The 22,222-nt window shown below is 37.3% G+C and overlaps 2 protein-coding genes across 4 annotated transcripts in view; one reads left to right on the top strand and one right to left on the bottom strand.

The window, feature by feature from the left end:
* The window catches only part of LOC125377443, a 36,173-nt gene extending 30,479 nt beyond the window's left edge, over positions 1-5,694 (bottom strand). Inside the window, exon 1 of the mRNA XM_048390902.1 lies at positions 5,645-5,694. Within this exon, the coding sequence (XP_048246859.1) occupies positions 5,645-5,652 (8 nt within the window). The 5' untranslated portion in view covers positions 5,653-5,694. The remainder of the gene's footprint in view (positions 1-5,644) is intronic.
* Positions 1-20,767, top strand: part of LOC124125000 (5'-nucleotidase domain-containing protein 3-like) — a 143,930-nt gene extending 123,163 nt beyond the window's left edge. Inside the window, exons 2-5 of one of the 3 annotated variants that reach the window (XM_048390907.1) lie at positions 14,114-14,200; positions 14,998-15,084; positions 17,592-17,656; positions 18,028-20,767. In XM_048390907.1, coding sequence (XP_048246864.1) covers positions 14,138-14,200; positions 14,998-15,084; positions 17,592-17,656; positions 18,028-18,235 — 423 coding nt within the window. In that variant the 5' untranslated portion in view covers positions 14,114-14,137 and the 3' untranslated portion in view covers positions 18,236-20,767. Of the gene's footprint in view, positions 1-13,857; positions 14,201-14,997; positions 15,085-17,591; positions 17,657-18,027 lie in introns of those variants that run through there. The other 2 variants (XM_048390906.1, XR_007219642.1) reach the window with 2 other exon arrangements.
* The last annotated feature ends 1,455 nt before the right edge of the window (positions 20,768-22,222 follow it).

Below are 22,222 nucleotides of genomic sequence, written 5' to 3'. Positions count from 1 at the left end.
CATAAGAGTGGTGACAAAACAAAGCCAGATAACTATAGGGGCATCACTTTAATGAATGTATTAAGCAAACTCTATACATCAATCCTTAATAATAGATTAACAACTTGGGCAAATAGTTCTAAGAAAATATCGGAGAAACAAGCTGGCTTTCGCGAAGGTTACTCTACTTCTGATAATATTTTTGTTTTGAATGCTCTCATCGACAAGCAATGCATTGAAGATACTTAGCTCTTTTAAGAACTGGAGGTTCATAAATTTACATAAATGTTGGAAGATGGAAAAAAAAGTAGAAAAAAGTAAAAAGAATCTGTCAGAATTGTAATCTAAATGAGTTAGAGGATGAATTCCACATAATAATGGAATGCCCATGTTTTAATGATTTGAGAAATCTTTTTGTACCAAAGAAGTATTTAAGGAAATGCACATCCAAATGTTTTGTTAATTTAATGAATTATTATTATCCACCTATAGTAGGAAACTTGCTAAAATTCTGTAAAGCTTCACTTATGAGGAGAGCATGTTATCATTAATTACTGTACACTCTGTTATCATTGAATATATAAGTATGATAAACCGCCATCACCTTGATGTATAATTTGTATTGTTGTATACTTCGTATACTTTGTATATGGGCCTGAGGCCTCAAGTACAAATAAAATATTGATTGATTGTTGTAAATGCCTTAGCTCGGCTCAGGTTACAAGTACAAACCGAATATGGTTGTCTTGTTGGCGTGACGTCACACGTGAACGTCCTGCTCGTAGCAAATGATGCGTGTTGACTTGCTTTGATAATCTCTCCGAAGAGATTATATTGTGCTCCGATGAACATTAAAGTGTTTTGTAACCTCGTTTAGCGCCATTCCTGTTTGCAGCCTACCCACGTAGCGTAGTCGTTGATTTTCAGCAAACCGTGAACAGGCGTAAGCGTTATTTGTAGTTAAACCGTAAAGATGTGTTTTTATGAGCACCTGATAGTTAAACAATTATTTTGTTCTGTTCAAATGGAAAAAAAATACATGTGTGTGAATACAATGCTCCCAACAATCTCGCAAACATTAAAATTGTGCGCCGTGCATTAACATGCACGTGCAAAATGTGAATCAGGACCATAAAGTGGAGTGGCGATGTCTTCATGGATTGAAAGACATATTACTTAATTATCAAAATTCATTTTCAATAAATGATTTTTTTGTTCCATGTTGAGCATAGTTAACTCTTTTCCGCTGGTTATGTTGACGAGGTTCAGGAATATATTTAGAATATATGAGAAAATGTTATCAAGAGGGGTATAGACTTTAGAGGTATTTTAGGGAAAACTGTCCATCCAAACACTTCCATATCAGGCATAATCTTATTCAGCATACTCTGAGCGTTCGAATGATATACATCTTCTGGATATCAAATATTCAAGAAATGTTGAACTTATTTCCTCGCCTATGAGCGGTCTTCTTACAAAATACAATGTATTGTTTCTTGACTTTAAAGTTTTGATGTCAACACAGGTGTAATTATTTAAGAGGGAACGGTATTTACATGAGCCAGTTGCAATTGGGCCTGTTTACCAATCCCTTTCACGTTAAGTTGAATAAAATATGTTCGAACTACATCATAGAAAAGTTATGTATCAAACGTACTTTAGTTTAAGTCAGAGAATCCCTCGAATATGTTAATTCAAAACGTCGAATCAACACGTGTTCGTTGATTTTACTCCCGCAGTCAATAAATGATCATGATTTCTCCATTTAATCAACCGACATAAAGGTAAATATCAATCATGGAAAGTAATCATCTAATGATCCCTGTTCACTGAAACACACTTTAGTGGGGACAACTGTCTTATCTTCTGTGTTGAAAGATATTTTCCATAACGCATCAACACATTGCAAACAATGCAACATTCACAAGATAGTTTGCATATTATAAACATGAACAATATAATCACAATTCTTAGGTCACCGTAACACAGCGACTAGTGTACATGAGAAGAGCATTCAGGCGGAACACTGCGACAAACCAGTTGCATTCCTTGTCACAGCTCTCTCCATATCCAGTGTACCCACTATTCTGTATCAAGCGCAGATATTAGGTAACTCCTTCCTTACAGGGTTACAACCCCGTATCCAGGCTGCCAATAATAATATATTCTACTGTGTACAATGAGTCACAGAGCTATACATTAACACAGCCGTTCAGAACCATCTATGCAAATTCTTTGTGTAGACATGTAACCCAAGATAACGCATTTCAAAGTTCGAACGGCATTGGGTGTGTTTAATATTATATTTCAACCAAAATAATTTTCACTAAAACGGCAACGTATGCTACAATACATTCTGATACTAGTACTAAATACAGTGTCATTTAGAGCAAAATACAAGAAATAAAGTTCGAAGTAGTCTAGTGTCATCGTCTGATACTTAATGTCACTGACGTTAATGTTTGTGAAATTTTTTTTATCAACTAGTCATTTTCAAAGAAATGTAAGTAAAATAATTACTTCTCAGCATTCAAGCTATAAACTACTGATGGGATGTGACTTTTTCGCAATGAACAGAATAATCTATATAATAACTGTTTTGAATGCATGTTACCTGTGCCTATGTGCGTGTTATGAAAGTAGTATGTTTAATACTGCACGTATGAAACCGATCATTTCAATTGCTAATTATGTAAACAATGTAAATGTTGACCATTGAAAAGTCAGCTTTATTGACATGTAAAGTGTGAGCACTGTTCAGTGTCTAACCTGTATCAGAATACGAAAAGAACATTTGCATGTGTCTTCAGTCATGCATCTGTACTATTCTGGCCTGTGATCCATTTTTCCGGAGTAGTAAACAAAAGATCTGCGTGTCTGACTACTAAAGAACGTTTCTTTCAGAACAGTATATAATACAACCACATTGACCTGTATGATTGATATGCATATCTGTCCATGCAAGAAGCAAAAACAATAATTCTCCATTAATAAGGAACAGTCATAGGAAATACATAATACACCCCTAGCATTTGCAGGAGCAGTTTTATTTGTATGCCAACAAAGCAAAAGAGAACATATGCTATCCCCCACCCTACAAACCCGCACCCATTTGAATACTTTTCATTTATGACATCTTGGTGGCACGTTAATAACAAAATTAGTGTCAATCAATAGCCTATGATTATATGTCATTGCTGAGCATACCCATGGGTATTTCACTCCAATACCACAATCAATCAATGATATATGCCCGTGAGCGGGGTCTGGTCTAAACGATATAATATTTCGAATAGGCGCCGCAAAGCCAGTTAGAGCAATTTCTAAATGAGTTTTAATGACAAATGGCCAAAAAATTGACGCCCCGATCAGATTAGTCGATCGCTTTAATCCACTTATTTAACACTGTGTATGCTGTAATACGTACACATGTATTTAGGACCCGTGAAGACCCGGGATAGAATAGGTCTGCAGCAACCCATGCTTGCCGTAAAAGGCGACTAACGGGATCGGGAAGTCAGGTTTGCTGACTTGGTTGATGCATGTCATCGTATCCAAATAGCGGGAATCGATGCTCATGATGTCAATCACCGGATTGTCTGGTCCAGACTCGATTACTTACAGACCGCCGTCACATAGCTGTCATATTGCTGATTGCGGCGTTAAACAACAAACAAACAAACATATATTGTGGCATTCATGATATGTAGCACCTATGCGAGCAAAGACAAATCCGAGAGAATCACATGACAATGATAAGATAGTACATTTGGAACAGTAAAGATAGAAAACAACCTCTAGTTCAAATAATGATCATAGATTATCAATTAGCGAAGAGGATATATCTGTTTTAAATGTCACTTAGTCTTTGCAACCTACATCTGTGTTGATGCTAGCCTGATATTGCATGCATCCTCTAGCTTGTATGTCTGCCATAAAGTTATTCATAGGCGTTCTATTACAACATTGTACGATAGTATTTATCGTAACAGAAATACTAGTTCGAGAAAAAAGAATTGGTGTCACATACCTTCACATTGTTGCATAACAATAGATTTGAATAATAAATCCCCTTACTGATTGTTCACCCTGAAGTTGGGTAAAAGCAAGTAATTCTGATTGGTCAATCAATGGTTTCAAATTACAACACAATCTCATTGAAACAGCTGATCAATATTTTGAAAGTAGCCGATTCTCACTGCAAGCCAGGATGATCAACAGTTACTTATTCAATTTATATAAAATGCGGGAACACATATGATATAAAGTGTTTGTCTTCATGTAACCCTATGGTGACCTACCTTTGGCTATTGGTGATCTATAGCCTATTTTTATTGTGTACTGTTATGAATTGTTACGACTTTTAATATGATATGCTAGTTTTAAAATCTACATCTGTGATTGTCTAGTGTTTTTACTGTCCTTTATCGACAGATTTTAATGTCTATATTTATGTATTATTAATGTACAACTTGATTTAGTCACGAAATGGTTGAAATATTGCCGATGTGACTATGAATCTTAACTCACACACTCACTCACTCATATAACCCCTTTCTATGGGATAAGTGAAAGACAATACGACAACAGGTAAAGCACTATAAAAACAGTTTACTCAGATAATAGATTCCCTTTGCCTAACCTATTTACAATATTGATTGGATAAGTCAATTTCTATGAAACAGTTATCACGATGTACATCCCGTATGACCGTTTAGATCGGAACTACTCACTGTACTTGATTGTGTTAAATAAATGTAGTTTCTCAAAACTGACTCTGTAGGATAGATTTTCTCAGGCAGCATGTACGTTTGAAGAAAATATCTTGTATGTATTAAACCATGATATATACTCTAATTACTTTGATTACAAATAGACTGTCACGAGGGAGCATGGGAACAATTTAATTAGGGGCAATTTAAATTTAGTGGCAGTTTGGTTCGGAAAAATAAGAAATTATTTCTTTACAAATCTATAATCTGCACCATATGCAGCCAGACTAACAATGACATGTACGACAATGTCGTCATGGTGAACAATCTCTGAAATATCTTTAATTTGTCAAACGTTGTATTACTCAGACTTAATGATCATGTGTTCTCATAATACATTGTGCGTGTACAATTTGATACCACATACCTATATTTAATGCTTTAAAGGACCCTACTTGTATGAACCACAAACGCACTCTAGGACGCACTTTATATATCTCCTGTAACCCGACACCAACAACGATATATCCCTCACACTGTACATCCAGATGCAACAAATTGTCAATACATGCACTCAAGATGAGAAGCTCCAAATTATATCACTCTGCATTAAGGACCATAATAATCAAGGCGTTGTAACAGATCAGTATTTTCCTCTGTATGTAGAGGGTTTTGGTATTTAGTGTTTCCAGGTATGTGTCACAATCTAACAACGTAAAAGGGTGTCATGCTGTGCATGTGTGAAGCCCAGCCTAGTTTTAAAGCGAGAGCAGGAATTTCTGGTTGTGAGCTAACACAAATATTCAGGCTACACGCTGTATAAAAAAAGATATAAGTACCGCGTTCAACACCCTGATAGTGCCTTGACATATACATGTAAGTTATGACACTGAATATCGAACAGTTATCTGTGTGTAGGGGACAAAGTGAGAGACGAGACACAACACACCTACCTGGACATTTAACTTCCTTCACTGTTGACACGCAGTACACCTCCAGACAATACGTATGTGATGACTCTGCATGCTTTGAAGTATTAACACATGCGAGGGTTCACTGAGACGTTCTAAGCCTCACATTGCGTTGCAGTGAACTATTTTGTTGTGGACATTACATGATGTCATAGAGGTATATCCACAAAAAACATTAGTCTACTTGGTCTACTCTAATTGTTTCACTGTGACAAGTCAGTAAAATGCATGGCTCTGTAAAACATGATCAAGCCCTTGCAGAAAAAGGGCTTAACACCAAAAGCCTCCCACATGTATGAGAATGACAAATGGATATTAAAACGTTATTCCTTGTTTACTTCAAAACCGTGTGCGTTTGTGGAGATGAAAACGAGTGCACACCGGTTTGCTTACGTTTACATATCCACAAACGCAAACAAATATATTGAAGCCAATTCATACAAATAATATTAATAACTTCACTGACTGCTTAATTACTCGTCAACAAAGAAAGAAATTATTTTGCAACAAATGTCCTGTGAACAATAGACATGTTGACCATTGAACACACAGCTGTGTTGAGATGTCAAGTGTGAACAAAGTTCGGTGTCTTACCTGTGTTGGGATACACAAGGAACGTATGTATGTTTTTCCCCGTCATGGGTCTGTACTATTCTGGCTTGTGATCCATTTTCCAGGAGTAGTAAAGGAAATTAATTTCTATTGCAAAAAATATTTAAGGCAACCGTATTGAACTGTTTGAGTCAACTGCAAATCTTTACAATAATTAAAGAAGTACAAACAATATATTCCATGGTAATTAAGTAACCGTTCTTGCAAAGATATAATATTAATAAAACACAAGTTTTTGCAGTTTATGCCAACAACCAAAAGAGAATATATGTTCAACAGACCCTCAATTTGTAAACTTGGGATTTATTCCTTTATACCCATTAATAACATAAGAAATAAGTATATAATAATTGCCATTGCTGAGCATGTCTATAGGTATTTCACTACGATAACATTCTCCGCAAATATAATGATATATGCCTGCCAACAGGTCTTGGCCAGAAACAGTAATAGCTATTATGAGAGCAATACAATTTCATACATTGTCGGGGCGGTTGGGTAGCCTAGTGGTTAAAGCTTTCGCTCGTCACGCCGAAGACCCAGGTTCGGTTCCCGACATGGGTACAATGTGTGAAGCCCATTTCTGGTGTCCCCCGCTGTGATATTGCTGGAATATTGCTAAAAGCGGCGTAAAATCATACTCACCCACTCACTCACTCATACACTGTCGCATCTAAAAATGCTCAACGGGTTCACTGTACTACCCCCGTTCTGCAAATGGTATAAATGTTTATCTTTGTCACATTATTGTCACTGTCATAACCTACACAAGATGCAAGAATGATCTTCACCTGAAATCGCCTCTGTGATTTTAGATTCAGAAGCACACTCTTTATCTCTCCCGTTACCTATATGCAGGTGTATATTATTACAAAGCATACAGTGTACATGGGTTTAATCACAAACAACCAAAGTAATGGAATATTGGTGCATAAACATAAAACAAGCCACGTTTATAAACAAAAGAAATCGTTCTATGAAATCGTACAGAGATGAGAAGATGTGTTTGCGAAAAGGTCACCGTATCCTGCCCTACTGGTGGCACCCGTATCAATTGCATGCCTGTCAATTGTTAAACTGAACTTATACGGGAAAGTTATGTTACAAGTCAAAATAGGATCACGGAATATTGCGGTCACGCATGCGTTAAAGGTGGAAACATCTTCCACAAGCCCGTAAAAGCCGTAAGATGCCGTGTAACCGGATAAATCAGTGGAAGGGAATTGGCTATCTGACTATCATTGAAGGATATCACATCAGCAAAACAAAATAACAGAAGTTTAAGTTAAATTCCGATTCATGAGCATAAAGCAACAAAGAAGCAGAGCACAGTTAAATGTCCGTAGGGATGCATACTTCTTGCCTAAATGTCATATTCCCAAGATTGCACATCCATGTGCATGTGGCTGTTATCGCTGAGGAAGTCCATATCATTACATATCGTTTCTCATATGCACTGAACTTCATATTTTATTTGCATACATTTTTATGACTACACAAAAAGAAGCTGATAAAACTACAGGAGCATGTGCTAAGTTGAGACGAATCATTGCTCTCTAAGATACATTGGACTGCGAACATCCTGCCTTTAAATATGGCGTTCCAGTGGAGTGTGCGCTTGTGAATTGTGGTCTTACATAAATCCAACTGATCTACATGAGGTGGAAGTATCACAACCTTAATTCGCTAGATGTGAGTCAGTGAATATTGCTGAATGCCGGAAATAAATAAAAGTGATATGGAAAATCACTAAAATCTTAGTAAAATTACATATGCAAAGGTATAAAACTGATTGCTAAAATTATGACTTTTATTTTATCATAGACATTGATTTCTTTTAAATATGCTGAAATCAAATGGTTAGAAACTAGTTCAGATAAGGTATGAACGTTATCATAAAACCGTTGTCTGAGAAGCGCGAAATCCACACTTTCAAGCAAAATGTGCTATAAAGTAATTGGACTATGACAAGGGATGCAAGAAGGTACAACTTCAATTTCCAATAAAAAAAATGTGTATAATGACGGTGTCCAATGCGGCACCGCTTAAACTGACGATGTAGGCCAGAATGGGTGTGACCTCCAATCAGTGGCTTAATGACACGGAGTTTATTCAAAACCTTTGTATTCCAACTTCGTTGCAAATGATCATTCACATACTTTTTAATAGAAGGCTTTAGATCTGAATACAGGAAGTTTGTGTTTGAAGTTACGGTATTAAGATATACAATATGTATAAAAGACCAATGTATGCTATATTTAATGGTGAATTGTCCCTGTTACATCTGGTGTGTGTCTCACAAAGGGCAGTTACTCTAGCGGACAGACCGTTTGATTGCCGCGAAAGGCAAGTAAAACAATTGTTGTTTTTGCGTATATGTTCTTCGCCACCGAAACAGATTTCAGTTGGAACTATATTGGCCACTGTCACTGTCCGACTGACACATCACTTACCCCGTGACGTAATAAATATTCATGCGCGCATTCCAGTAAAACTCGCAATGTTTCGGTAATGTTTGTGAGAGAGGGAAAGCGATTTTCAATCAAAGAATTAAGGAATGACATTATATGATAAAGAGGTTATCACGCTTGTATGTTTGGGGATGGTAAAATCATGTATTAGGAATAAACACAATGTATTCAGCTCGCCAAGGTTGCTCAATACAATCCAAATGCAGGATATTTACCATCCCCAAACACATTCGCGTGACATTCATGCGCAACCAGATTTTCAACTAGTTTCAGTTTGGTCTGTCAACGAACGAAAGTTGTTATGCATTGACACTTAAATATATATATATTACGTGGGTAATAAATAAAATACCATACTCATTCTCGTGACATACCATTTTAACGAAACTCGTGAACTTTCTATGGTAGGTGACCTCGCTTTCGCTCGGTCAGATACTATAAAGTCCAGTCGTTTCGTAAAAATGGTATCTAACGAGAGAGAGTGTAGTATTCTATATATTCCTTGGTTTAAGGAAACTGAAACACAATCACCATTATCTGCAGTTTGTTAACTTTGTGTAATGTGTGTTTTTATGATGACGCAAAATGAAAATGCAGATTTGGTATGAAAAGCAAGCTGTTGAACCCAAAATATCACAGCTCATAGAAACGTGCTAGCAAGATTGCCAGTGTTACACAACAGTCTACTCAACTGAAGATAGAGATCACTTAAATACAATTATCTACTCCGCTTAAGGGAGACTACCCTATATACGCATAGGTTAGACTACGAGGATCTAATGTCTTATCGTTGAAATGGTTAATTAAACCACGAGGCGCTAACATACTTAAACCATGTCCAACATTTATAGCATCGAAAATGTTTTAAAAACATTGTTTTTCTAAAGGTATTTTGAAAGATATTTCGCACGTGCACCTCGCACTTTGCCGATTTGCGTTATAAAATGCATATCCCGGGGCAAGTGTACCATTCACTTTGGACCAACTCGAGCACTTTTATCAATCACCTTGATATAACTTGCCCAGTTTGATGGGCCTATTATAATCAAACATAGCCCTGGTCAAGTAAATATTTAGTTGTTAATTTCGCACAATTTTTCCCATGTCACCGTGGCAGAAGACTACATTCGTTAGCCTTCCGTGCGACTCCGTGGGTTCGAATCCCGCTGGCGACAAGAGTTTTTCATGAAATCGTTCTATCATCAAGATAACGTATATGGAAAAAGAAGTTCCGTCATTGCCAATTGGTGTTTAACTAACAATTCAGTTAGTTAGACCACGATCAAAGACAAAGGAGTCATAGTTTAAAACGCACTACTCAACTGAGGACAAACGACCCCTTTACACAATACACCATTGAAGGCAGACAACCATATACACAAAGCTCTATTTCACAGAAGGCAGCCGACCCTGCATGCATCACTTTACTCCATAGAATGCACACAACCTTATCCATAATGCTCTACTCCACTTAAGGGAGACAATACTTTTTACAACTTTCTACCCAAGTAAAGACAAACAACCCTATTCACAACACTCTGCTCCATAGACGAAAAACAATTCTATATGCATCGCTTAACTCCATTGAAGACAAAGAACCAATATATACAGCACTATGCTCTATTGAAAGCAGACAACCCTACATACAACTCTGCATGAACTCTGAAGGCAGACACCCTTGCAATTGTAAACAACACTCTGCTCTAATGAATGCAGATACTCTTATATACACCATTTAACTTCACTTAAGGCAGACAACACCTATATACTTCACTCTGCACAGACAGACAACCCTGCATACATCACTGTACTCCACTGTACTCCACTGAATAAGACAACCCCTGTATAACACTTTACTCACCTGAGGTAAGACAACCAATTTGTACAACACTCTACTCAACATGAGACAGGCAACCCCACACACAACACCCTGCTCCACTGAAGACAAACATCTCTTGTATACAATGGTCTACTCCATTGAATGCAGATAATCCTTATATACTAAACGCTTTTCCAATGAAGGCATTAAATACAACGCTCTGTTACCCTAGCTTTATGAACTGCTGTAAATGCTCTGTGAATGCTTTTTCAGTTTAGCGTTTACTAAGATAAAGGTGCCATCGAGAGCTCATTTCGGTAAGAGGCTAACGTTTTCGTACTACCTTAACTCTCTGAAACTGCTAGAACTGTAGACGTTCCATCCCCGAATACTAAACTATGACGTGATATTACTCACGGACGTTTACCCAGTCTTCAAGCTACCAAGAACCTTATGTCATTATACATATATATACAGGCTAATATTCAGACTATTTGATCAATCTTAATGACAGCCAATTTACATTAGGGAAATAATCTGGCCAGAAGTTCTTGAGACAATGTCAGACAAATGAACAATTTACAGGTGTCGAGTTTAACGATTTGCAACAACATACTCGTATATATGAGCAAAACAGTATGCATCATATGTTAACAGTTTACAATGAATATTATTTTCGTCATAGAGAAATCTTTCTCACAATTTTTACTCATCATGTCACCTGATGAAGCACATTAAACATATGCAGTGTATAACTGGATACTATTACAATAGTATACAGATAAGGAGGATCTATGTAAAAGCAACAACAGATCTATTGTTTCTTTGAGAATGTAATAAAACAATCTGCATTACATCCAGGCAACACTCGACACCTAACATAATATATCGGGATCAACATTTTCTGACATACTTCAAGTGGGTATGGTGAAATGGGGCTAAGCGTCGCGGCGTTCATGTATTTGTGTGTGCGTGTGTGTGTTGTGTGTGCCAGACCGGAATAATGCTGGGTGTATAGTGCCAGTCCACCGAGATACAAATGCCACATTCCCCATGAATACCCCACTGACACAGAACACTCCGAGCCGACCAGTCCTTGTTTTATCCCTTCAATGCACAAATCACAAAAACAACAGCGGGAAACATGTTACAACGTGTGGATGAGGTAGGGCCATGACTAACTACAGACCAGGTAACACGTAATGAATACGACGTCCTTTATGGCGGTGGTGTTTATCTGATTGTGACAATGTTCCAACTACACTGATCATCGTCTACGATCTTGGGTTGCGAATACAAATAATTTAACCTACCTGTATGCCTAGTCCTTAACACCATATCATCTTCACAAAGTTTTCTTCAGGAAATGTTAGAAGAATACAACAAGTTAAGACATGTATTTTCGGGAGGTTGATCACAATTAAAAATTAAAGATGGAAAATTCAATTGAAACAAAAACTAATATTGAATGAATGTGCAGCCGATTACATGTTTTTTATGCAATCTATAATTGTACATGTGAGAGTTATCTCGTCGCATAGAACATAGATCGCCTTCAGTTTAGAATGCTACAAACGTTATTACGTAAGGAATTATTTCGAGAGTTGCATTATGTGATATCACCAAGGGGAACGTTGTTTTTAAGACCGAGGCAAGGTGGAGAAGTTGATAAATAGCATGTTAAATTCCACAGTTGATACGTTTGGCAGATCCGGGTGGGCCTGGCTGGTTTACGTGGCTTGATTACAGAAGGAGATAAGCACACAATGGTTTCAATGCAGACTGAGTCTAAGTATGGATGTAACCGAGGTTACTTGAAATTTGAACCGATCGCGTGGTTAACCACATTGTAAACACAATTGGTTTTTCTCCATTCTACCATGACAACAAAACGCGCGAACTGTACTTCGGCTCCGATTAGATTACAAACCGAATAAATGTAGGACTCAGATCTATGGTAGGACCAGTCCAGAAATACAATGAACACTTTTTGTAACCAGACAGTGTTACAACATGATTAATTTGCACACTTCAGTACGAATTTGTTGACATGGAATTTCAGGGTTGACATGCTCATGGTAATGACTTTGTGTTGGGGGCAAAAGACATCAAAACTCATTATATGGTGTATTATGTGCCACCATATGGCTTGGCTCCCACTGGATATAAACAGCAGATACCGTATTCGACGCAATAAGCGCCGGTATTTGCTAATATGTTGGCTAGTGAACAATCTCAATTAGCACCCCTTCCGATGGATCAATGTTCACAAGGCTTATTTATTAGCGTACAAGACGCACTCATGTGTTATATGCACCCTTAATTATGGGCAATTAAATTCTAGAAAAATATGTTTGTCGTACATAGACATTTCAGGCTGTCAGTATAAACCACAAAATTTATGTTTCAACTCTGTTTTTTTTTTAAGAAAATAATATTCTAATAAGAGCCCCTATTTCTAATTTCGAGAGCGCCCTGGGCGTTTATTACGTTGAATACGGTAACTATAGATCCTTATCTGATCGTCTCAGTCAATAAGACAGCAATGATGCACGGATTAGTTCACCAGGATATAATCAGAAGTTATCTCCAGATCATCGCAGTCTGTAAGACAGTATGATATTTTATTGACTTAAGTGTGCAGGCCCCCTCTAGTGGATTCGTTATTTTAAAATTCAAAATCTTTCGACTTTTAAGCACTTAAAAATGTTACATTTTCCCATCGGCGAATTCAGGTAAACAAACAGGTGATAACAAACAAAATATAATTAGACAAGATGATTTACTGTTAAAATGTATTTCCTGTTCTACTAGGTATTGTATTTGTTTGAGATTATCGTGTGCATTTCTTGTAAACCATTGTAAACTAAGCCAGTAAGAGCAATCAGTTGTACACCCGTTTTCTCCCACTCTACCGATGAATTGGTTAGAAAGTACCCAATAATATAAGTTACATTTGTTTTATGCAATGATCGTCAGAATTGTATATGAAACTGTTATTTTATCAGGAATAATATATTTCAATATCATGTTGTTTTCATTGCAGCTTTACTATTTATATAGGAATCAGATCTATGGTAGGACGCTGGTTACAAACATAAGTCCAGATATACAATGAACATTTTTGTAACCAAACAGTGTTACTACATGATTAATTTGCATACTTCAGTACGTTTTTCACATGGTATTTCAGGTGTTACATGCTCATGGTAATGTCTTTGTGTTGGGGGAAAAGACATCAAAACTCATTATATAGTGTATAATGTGCAACCCCCTCTACACCGCTGTGTTTTTTTTTACAAGATGTGCACACTGTACTCAGGAAAATATGGTAATGATGCACGGTTTAGTTCACTGGGACGCAACAGCAGGTATCTTCAGATCAACATCCTAGTTTCGTTGACCTGGCAAGGGAGTGTGTCTTTATGTTTGTTGTCTGCAGTCTGAAGTACTGATAATGAATGTACTACTGGTCAACCATAGAACTGAATGTTGTTATTTCCAATGTTTGATGCTGATTCTGTGACTTACCACAATCTCTTTTGCCAGGGCAACGTCTACCTCCTGACACAGATGACCGGCTGGTACGGCTCAAGGGTTCTGTACTTTGGTGACCATGTGTACAGTGATCTTGCTGTGAGTAGTGCGGATAAAGGGAGCGAACTCTGTAGTACTTCATGTACAGGGAGAAAGACATTATGATACAGTACTATACTTCTAGCATTAAATTCAACTAAAAGTTTTAAACAATTTCCAAATGCGAGAGTGTTATTACAGAGGTCACCATCACATGTTGTCTTGACCAGACTTGATTATTTGCAGGCCGACACTTCAGGGTTGGTTTGTTGCTGACGCTGACAATGCTTTCTGTAGACATGTATAATTTCAATGATGCTTGAAGTTATCATGTTGAAATTTCAACTCAGTTGGAAAGTTTCACATACTCAACATTGTATTGAACATACATTATGTTAGTAACATATCCAAGTATCATCTGTTATCCAAACCCTGAACCCATTCGCAACTATAGCTTCGTTATGAGCAGGATCTGAATAACAGACAGTGCGTTAAATGCAGCTGTCTAATCAAACTACACTCACGAGTGAATCAGTGATAGGAGGAATGGAGCTGTTGGCATTACTTCGGAAACAAAGCTTCGGTGGCTATTGAGTCCAGGGGATATCTCATAATAGAATGGAGATGTGTGACACCCAGTAAACAAGGATGTGTTTGCTTCTTTATTTCAACTCACTTGTGATGGCATATAAAAATAGCTACAATCACAACCATACTTTCTCTCTCAGAAACATCTCAGGGCAAAGTATTACAAAGGATTAGAACCAATTGAAACTGCCCATTTATCACTATAAATCAGGAAAGCAAGAACTCCTTCTAGACAATAGGAAATGCATAACCTTTAGTGTTTACTTCAGGCTGAGATTGAACAGCAGAACGACCCTGCATACAAGTCAGCTGTGAGGTGGCTGGTATCTCTACAACAACTCATAGAAAAACATCAGGTGAGATATCATCCTAACATCATGAGTATGTGTGTCTTCTAGCTATACTAAGCTGCATCACCAGATGAAATACCATCATGTGTATGTGTGCCCTGAGTGTGACCTAAAGTCACCTTACACGACTTTATCATCTGACTACCCCTGCCACATCACTCTCTTTCTCATCACCATTGTGTAGGGACGTGCTTTGAATAAGTAGAGAAATTATTCTTGTTTTTTTAAAGGGTTTCCTCTTACATCTTATAAACATTTATGGCCAATTATGGGAAATTATCTTGATAAACGCCCGTCCTGCAAGATATGCAGACTTTCTTTTTCACCTACATACCTAAGCGATCAGACGCTTGTGTTTTTTTTCAAAACCTCATCATTGACCATCACTTCACTATCAATGGAAGAGGATGTGTTATCCGTTTCATTCTTAAAAGCTGAATGTTTACCACCTGTTTGACGAGTTGTCCTTAATCCTAACGTACTGTATCATCAAGACAGGTTACTCTATTGCATTGAGATATATATAAGAATCAAGGATCAAATTTAACTATGTTGGTTTGGAAACATGACAGTCTAGATTGGCATAGCCCTCCCTTATCTACTTCACGGAATCACGGCTCCTCTAGCCTATGGTAGGGGTAGTCAGGTGATCAAGTCGTGTAAGGTGACTTTAGGTCACACACAGAGAATTACAGTGATGTGATTTGGCAAGATGGTTTTAAATGCTTAAAACTTCAAGCACAATTCCACTTAAGTATGGAAGGAGAAGGAATAAATACATAGTTTGAGATGGGATAAGGATATATTCTAATATACATATACAATTTGATGTAAAATTTACATGCTATTAATATTGTAATATCCTTTATATGCATCAGTATGTGAGAAATCGTACAGTGTTGGTGTGGCAATCTCCCTACAGTCTTGCATACAATCAGTTGGGATATTCTTGTCATATGAGTATTGTTATATTCTTTCACACCGCTAGGTGAGAAATCATACAGTGTTGGAGTGACAATCTCCCTGCAGTCTGACATACAATAAGTTGAGACATTCTGGTCATATGAGTATAGTTATATTCTTTCACACCACAAACTGAGAAATCATAATGTGTTGGTGTGACAATCTCCCTGCAGTCTGACATACAATAAGTTGAGATAGTCTGGTCATATATGTATAGTTATATTCGTTCACACCACGAGGTGAGACATCATATTGTGTCGGAGTGACAATCTCCCTGCAGTCAGACATACAATCAGTTGAGACATTCTTGTAATATGAGTATTGTTATATTCTAATGCACCACAAGGTGAGAAATCATATTGTGTCAGGGTTACAATCTCCCTGCAGTCTGATATACAATACGTTGAGATATTCTTGTCATATGAGTATTGTTATATTCTTTCACACCGCTAGGTGAGAAATCATACAGTGTTGGAGTGACAATCTCTCTGCAGTCTGATATACAATATGTTGAGACATTCTTGTCGTACGAGTATAGTTATATTCTTTCACACCACAAGGTGAGAAATCATACTGTGTAAGATATAGAGGATGTGTTATGGTGGTTGGTAAATGCACTGTTTATCTCATTGGGCTGACAATCTCCATGCAGTCTGATATACAATCAGTTGGGATATTCTTGTCATATGAGTATGGTTATATTCTTATGCACCACAAGGTGAGATATGGAGGATGTGTAATTGTGGTAGTGGTAAATGCACTGTTTATCTCATTGAGTTGCATCATTCACGGTATTGATATTAAGGAATATTGAAAGTTAAGGTCATCCTGAAAGAGCATGTGTTCACAATATTTGGAGTATTAAAAATTTGTATTTGAGAAAACTGAGGACTCATAACCTCTTTGTTGAGACCTGGATTGCATCAGTGTTGATGTGACCTCCATATAAAGACAATGGCACCATAGCTCAAAAAAGAAACATGTTGAAAACCTTAAATATGTGGCTTTATTCTTGATTATACAAAGCATTTTGTAATCTGTGAAGAGGAATCTATAAATAACTAAATCACCAGCTGTTTGAATAAGTCATGGATGAGTGAAATCTCAATGACACTTGTTAAGGTCACTCAAAGAAATAGTTCGATGTAGTTTTTCTTTTGTGGCCACAGTCAGCAATAGTACAGCTTTTTCACATTGGCCTGTAAATAATCGAGTTGGACCAGACAAATTGGTGACTGAAAGCATGAGCAATGGTCCATAATATCAGGACATGATGATACGCAATCAGCCACATCAAAGTCCCTCGCCAACCAGTCAAGGTTGTTACATGGTTATGACCTTATACTCTCAGGAAAAAATTCTATCCAGGAAGTATTGGTAGTATGGTTTGGAGAGTTGATATTTTAGAAAATTTTATGTGAAAGCATATTTATGTGGTACTTCACATGTGAAATCATTTTGAAGTAGAGACTAAAATCATGATGATTTTGAATGGTTGATGGTTGTGTGGATCTTGAGAAACCCAACTAACAGTATTGTTTATTTCCCAGTGTCAGGACAGCCCTGAACAGAGGGAAGTGATACAGGCATGGCTGAAGGAGAGAGATGATCTCAGGTGAGGCTGTCTGAAACTATCTGGGGCCAGGCTTGGAATAGATTGTAATGTCGGGAATGAAGAATGCAGCAAAGTTTCACTTCATCATTCCATTGGGCTACCTTCTACCCATTGCAAATTAAATAAACTACTTGTTCCATATATTTGACTTCCTTTCCTCTTTTTTGATGGTTTGCAGTAAACATGAAGATGTCTTTCAAACAGTGTTCTGATAATCACCTCTTTGTGAATGTTAATTTCTATGCTTATAGTTTGGTTTATCATAGTCAGTATATTGCAACATGTGATCTTTTCAATGAGTTGAATGTTATGAATATTTCACACTTCCATATCAGTTGAATTTAATAATCATTATTTTACTTCTGTGGCAGAAACTACACGAAAGGCGTGTTCAATCCACGGTTTGGCAGTCTGTTTCGGACATACCACAATCCAACTTACTTCACTCGACGCCTGGCCCGGTTTGCTGACATGTACATGTCGAGTCTGACAAACCTGCTCCACTACTCAGTAGACCACTCCTTCTACCCACACCGAGTGTTGCTGCCACACGAACCAGGCCCCTTCTCCAAGTACTGAGTGGAAACAGTACACTGAAATAAGCATGTACTATCATGGATCAGACACATTGGTAATTCAGTATTAAAGTCCTCTTGGAAGTAATGGCCAAGTAAAAGAGCACATTGACTTTATTAGTGATGTGGAAGCATTGATGGTCTACTGCATGATTATATAGGCCTACTTATGTCATTGAAACATTTCACTAGACGCACCTGTGGACAATACTGGCATTAAAGCATTTATACTTAACTAGTGCTCGGACCTAATATTGACATTGAAGTATTCGATGGACTATTACCTGGACCTGGTACTGACATTGAAGTATTGATGGTCTTTTGCACTGGTACCTGGACCTAATACTGACATTGAAGCACTGATACTCTACTCCGTTAGTACCTGGCCCTAATCCTGACATTGAAGCACTGATGGTTTACTCCGTTAGTACCTGGCCCTAAAACTGACATTGAAGCACTGATGGTCTACTCCGTTAGTACCTGGCCCTAATACTGACATTGAAGCACTGATGGTCTACTCCGTTAGTACCTGGCCCTAATCCTGACATTGAAGCACTGATGGTCTACTCCGTTGGTACCTTGCCCTAATACTGACATTGAAGTATTGATGGTCTACTGCGTTAGTTCCTGGCGCTAATACTGACATTGAATCATTGATGGTGTACTGCATAAGTATCACAATATTTCTACGAATCCTCTGAAATGATGCCCTTTTTTCTCTGCAAAAGATCCAATACTTTTGCCAAGATATGTACTTCTGTGTCAATGTATGTAATATATTTTACCTATCCTAATCAGTGGCGGATCATAAGTGTTGACCAATTAACCCTCAGTTGTATGAATCTCATTATAACGTGACAAATGTGACCCTGTTCATTATGGTAGCTTGAAGTAGAACATTTCAGTATTAAAAAGGACCAATGGTTGTTGTTTATCGTACAATAAAGCACTGCCCCTCATGGTTTATTTTCCCTGCAGTGTTTTATTGAATGATAAACAATGACAATGACTCATTCATTTCTTATATGAGATATCAACAATATGTACGGCCTGTTTAAAAATGATGATAAAATGTACAAGCTTTAAAAATATTTACCCGTATTTAAATAATGATGACGCCCTCAATAGAATGTCCATTTTAATAGTCATGATCATCGTCGTTTTTTAAAGAAGATGTTAGTCATTAAATCAATCTGATGTGTTAGATAATACATGTGATACTAAAACAGATACGTTTAGAACATTGTGTGTGGTAGCACGTGTTGATAATACACTGGATGTACTCATCAGCAAATGATGCAGAGTGCATCACAGTATTATGATTCACAGTCTGTCCTCGACATCAGTTAATTCAAGGTATAAGTTTAGTGTATTATGAGTTGTTTCCTGATAACAGAAGATATCCCCATCGTTTTTTTCTGTTAAAATGGTGATGAGTCCATGTGTAGGTATTAAGACTGTTATATAGATCCCTAACTTACTCAACATTCATGTATATATGCATTAGAATCTTGTATATTGTTTTTTTTTCAAATTTTTATTTTATTTTATGAGATCAGCAGAAATCAAATGCAATAATAGAAGTCAACACAACTTTATCTTTGTTAGATTACTTGGTTCATGGATGACAAAACAATTCAACTGTTCTCAAAAACATTAATTGAAAATCGAAAGTTTTACTACTTTACACTATTGACCTACTTTGATGTTTCCTTTGCTCATCCCTGCCATTGTTAAAATCGGGTCATAAGGAGTAAATTAGCTGTACCTCGAGCGTATCCTAACAAACAGCTACAATGGTGATAAGTCTCTGTGATTTTGTGCCCGACTGGTTTGGATCCTTGCTCATACTTCAGTCACTGGTTTGCATGGTCGAAACTAGATAATAATAACCCACAACTGTAGGTCTGTTTACCTCATGCTGTGGAGGTAAACACGATTCACTTAGTCACATTCAGTTCTGGAAGTAGTTGGCAAATAAATCAGTAAGGAAAACGACCTTAGAAGATCTTGTTTGGAAATGGTTTTCATCAACTTGTGCTTCTCGTCAGAGGTATCAGTGATTGTCGTCGAGGTGACATACAGATGTCATGCTCACTGACTTGGTTTATGCATGTCATCATATCCCAATTGCGTAGATCAATGCTCATGACGTCAATACCTCGATTGTCGGGTCCATACTTGATTATTTACAGCTGGGATATTGCTGAGTGCGGCATGAAACAAACAAACTAATAAAAACAGGTGTTATTTTAGATTATCATTTCTTTATGTAAACCAAGCAATTGAAAATACCATTTTGCTCTAACAAACTATGAATTGTATTAAGTCTGTGATATGTTTTAGAAAAGTGTGATTTATGTGTGATTGTTTGAAGACTGTCGAGCTGACTTTTAAGTTAAGGATAAGTTAAGTTGTAGTTTAGGCTTCTTTTTTAAGCAACGTTTTTGTTGCCATTAGTTATTATTTCAGCCAAAAATTTGTTATGCATATGCTGGTACTTCATGCATTGCAGTTTGTTTTATTGTAGGATGATTGATGTGGTTACTCTAGATCTATTGTTAATTATATGTATTTAAGTAGGAAATAAAAAAAAGATGGTAAATGACTGCACTGATTCAGATTTATGTGTACGTTTGTCTCATTGTTCTACTTTATGAATGTCTTTCATGGAGATACTTATCATAATGACAACTCAGTGTGTTCCAATGTCCACCCATTTAGAAGGAAACAAGACATATAGATCATCTAAAATAATGACAAACACAAGGTCCAGAGTGCTCCTATGTCCATCCATATAGAAGGAAACAAGACATATGGATCATCTAAACTAATGACAAACACAAAGGTTCAGAGTGCTTCTATGTCAATCCATATAGAAGGAAACAAGACATATAGATCATCTGAACTAATGACAAACTACAAGGTCCAGAGTGCTCCTAAGTCCATCCATATAGAAGGAAACAAGACAAATAGATCATCTGAACTAATGACAAACTACAAGGTCCAGAGTGCTCCTATGTCCATCCATATAGAAGGAAACAAGATATATAGATCATCTGAACTAATGACAAACTCCAAGGTCCAGAGTGCTCCTGTATCCATCCATATAGAAGGAAACAAGACAAATAGATCATCTGAACTAATGACAAGCTTCAAGGTCCAGAGTGCTCCTAAGTCCATCCATATAGAAGGAAACAAAACATATAGATCATCTAAACTAATGACAAACACAAAGGTCCAGAGTGCTCCTATGGCAATTCATATAGAAGGAAACAAGACATATAGATCATCTAAACTAATGACAAACACAAAGGTCCAGAGTGCTCCTATGGCAATCCATATAGAAGGAAACAAGACATATAGATCATCTGAACTAATGACAAACTCAAAGGTCCAGAGTGCTCCTATGGCAATTCATATAGAAGGAAACAAGACATATATATCATCTGAACTAATGACAAACTCAAAGGTCCAGAGTGCTCCTATGGCAATCCATACAGAAGGAAACAAGACATATAGATCATCTAAACTAATGACAAACTCCAAGGTCCAGAGTGCTCCTATATCCATCCATACAGGAGGTGAGGTGAAATTGGGTTTAACATCACGTTCAAGGTTATTGCACTTGTAAAGCATCCTGTATGCATGTGTGTGTCAGTGTGTGATTCCTTGTACAGCTCCGGATTTATGACGATTTTATGGTGCTATTCCACTGGGATACCATGTACAGTACACTGACTCCGAACCAACAAGTCCTTGCTTGATGTCAAGCAACAGGCAATTACAAGAACCACCTTTCAAACTCGTTGGTTGTGATGCGCCTTGGGATTGAACACCCGAACTTCCACTCTCCGGGCAGACGCTCTACCACTAAAACACGGTGGTGGTTCCATATGGAAGGAAACCTGGACATACAGATCATTAAAACTAATGGCATACTCCAAGGGACAGAATGGTCTTACGTTCCCTCATACAGACGGAAACATTA

Source organism: Haliotis rufescens, unplaced genomic scaffold, assembly GCF_023055435.1.
Source record: "Haliotis rufescens isolate VD_foot unplaced genomic scaffold, xgHalRufe1.0.p SCAF_9, whole genome shotgun sequence".
In the NCBI taxonomy this organism is placed as follows: Eukaryota; Metazoa; Mollusca; class Gastropoda; order Lepetellida; family Haliotidae; genus Haliotis; species Haliotis rufescens.
The sequence above is the reverse complement of the archived record's forward strand: the minus strand, read 5'-3'. Positions and strand labels throughout refer to the sequence as shown.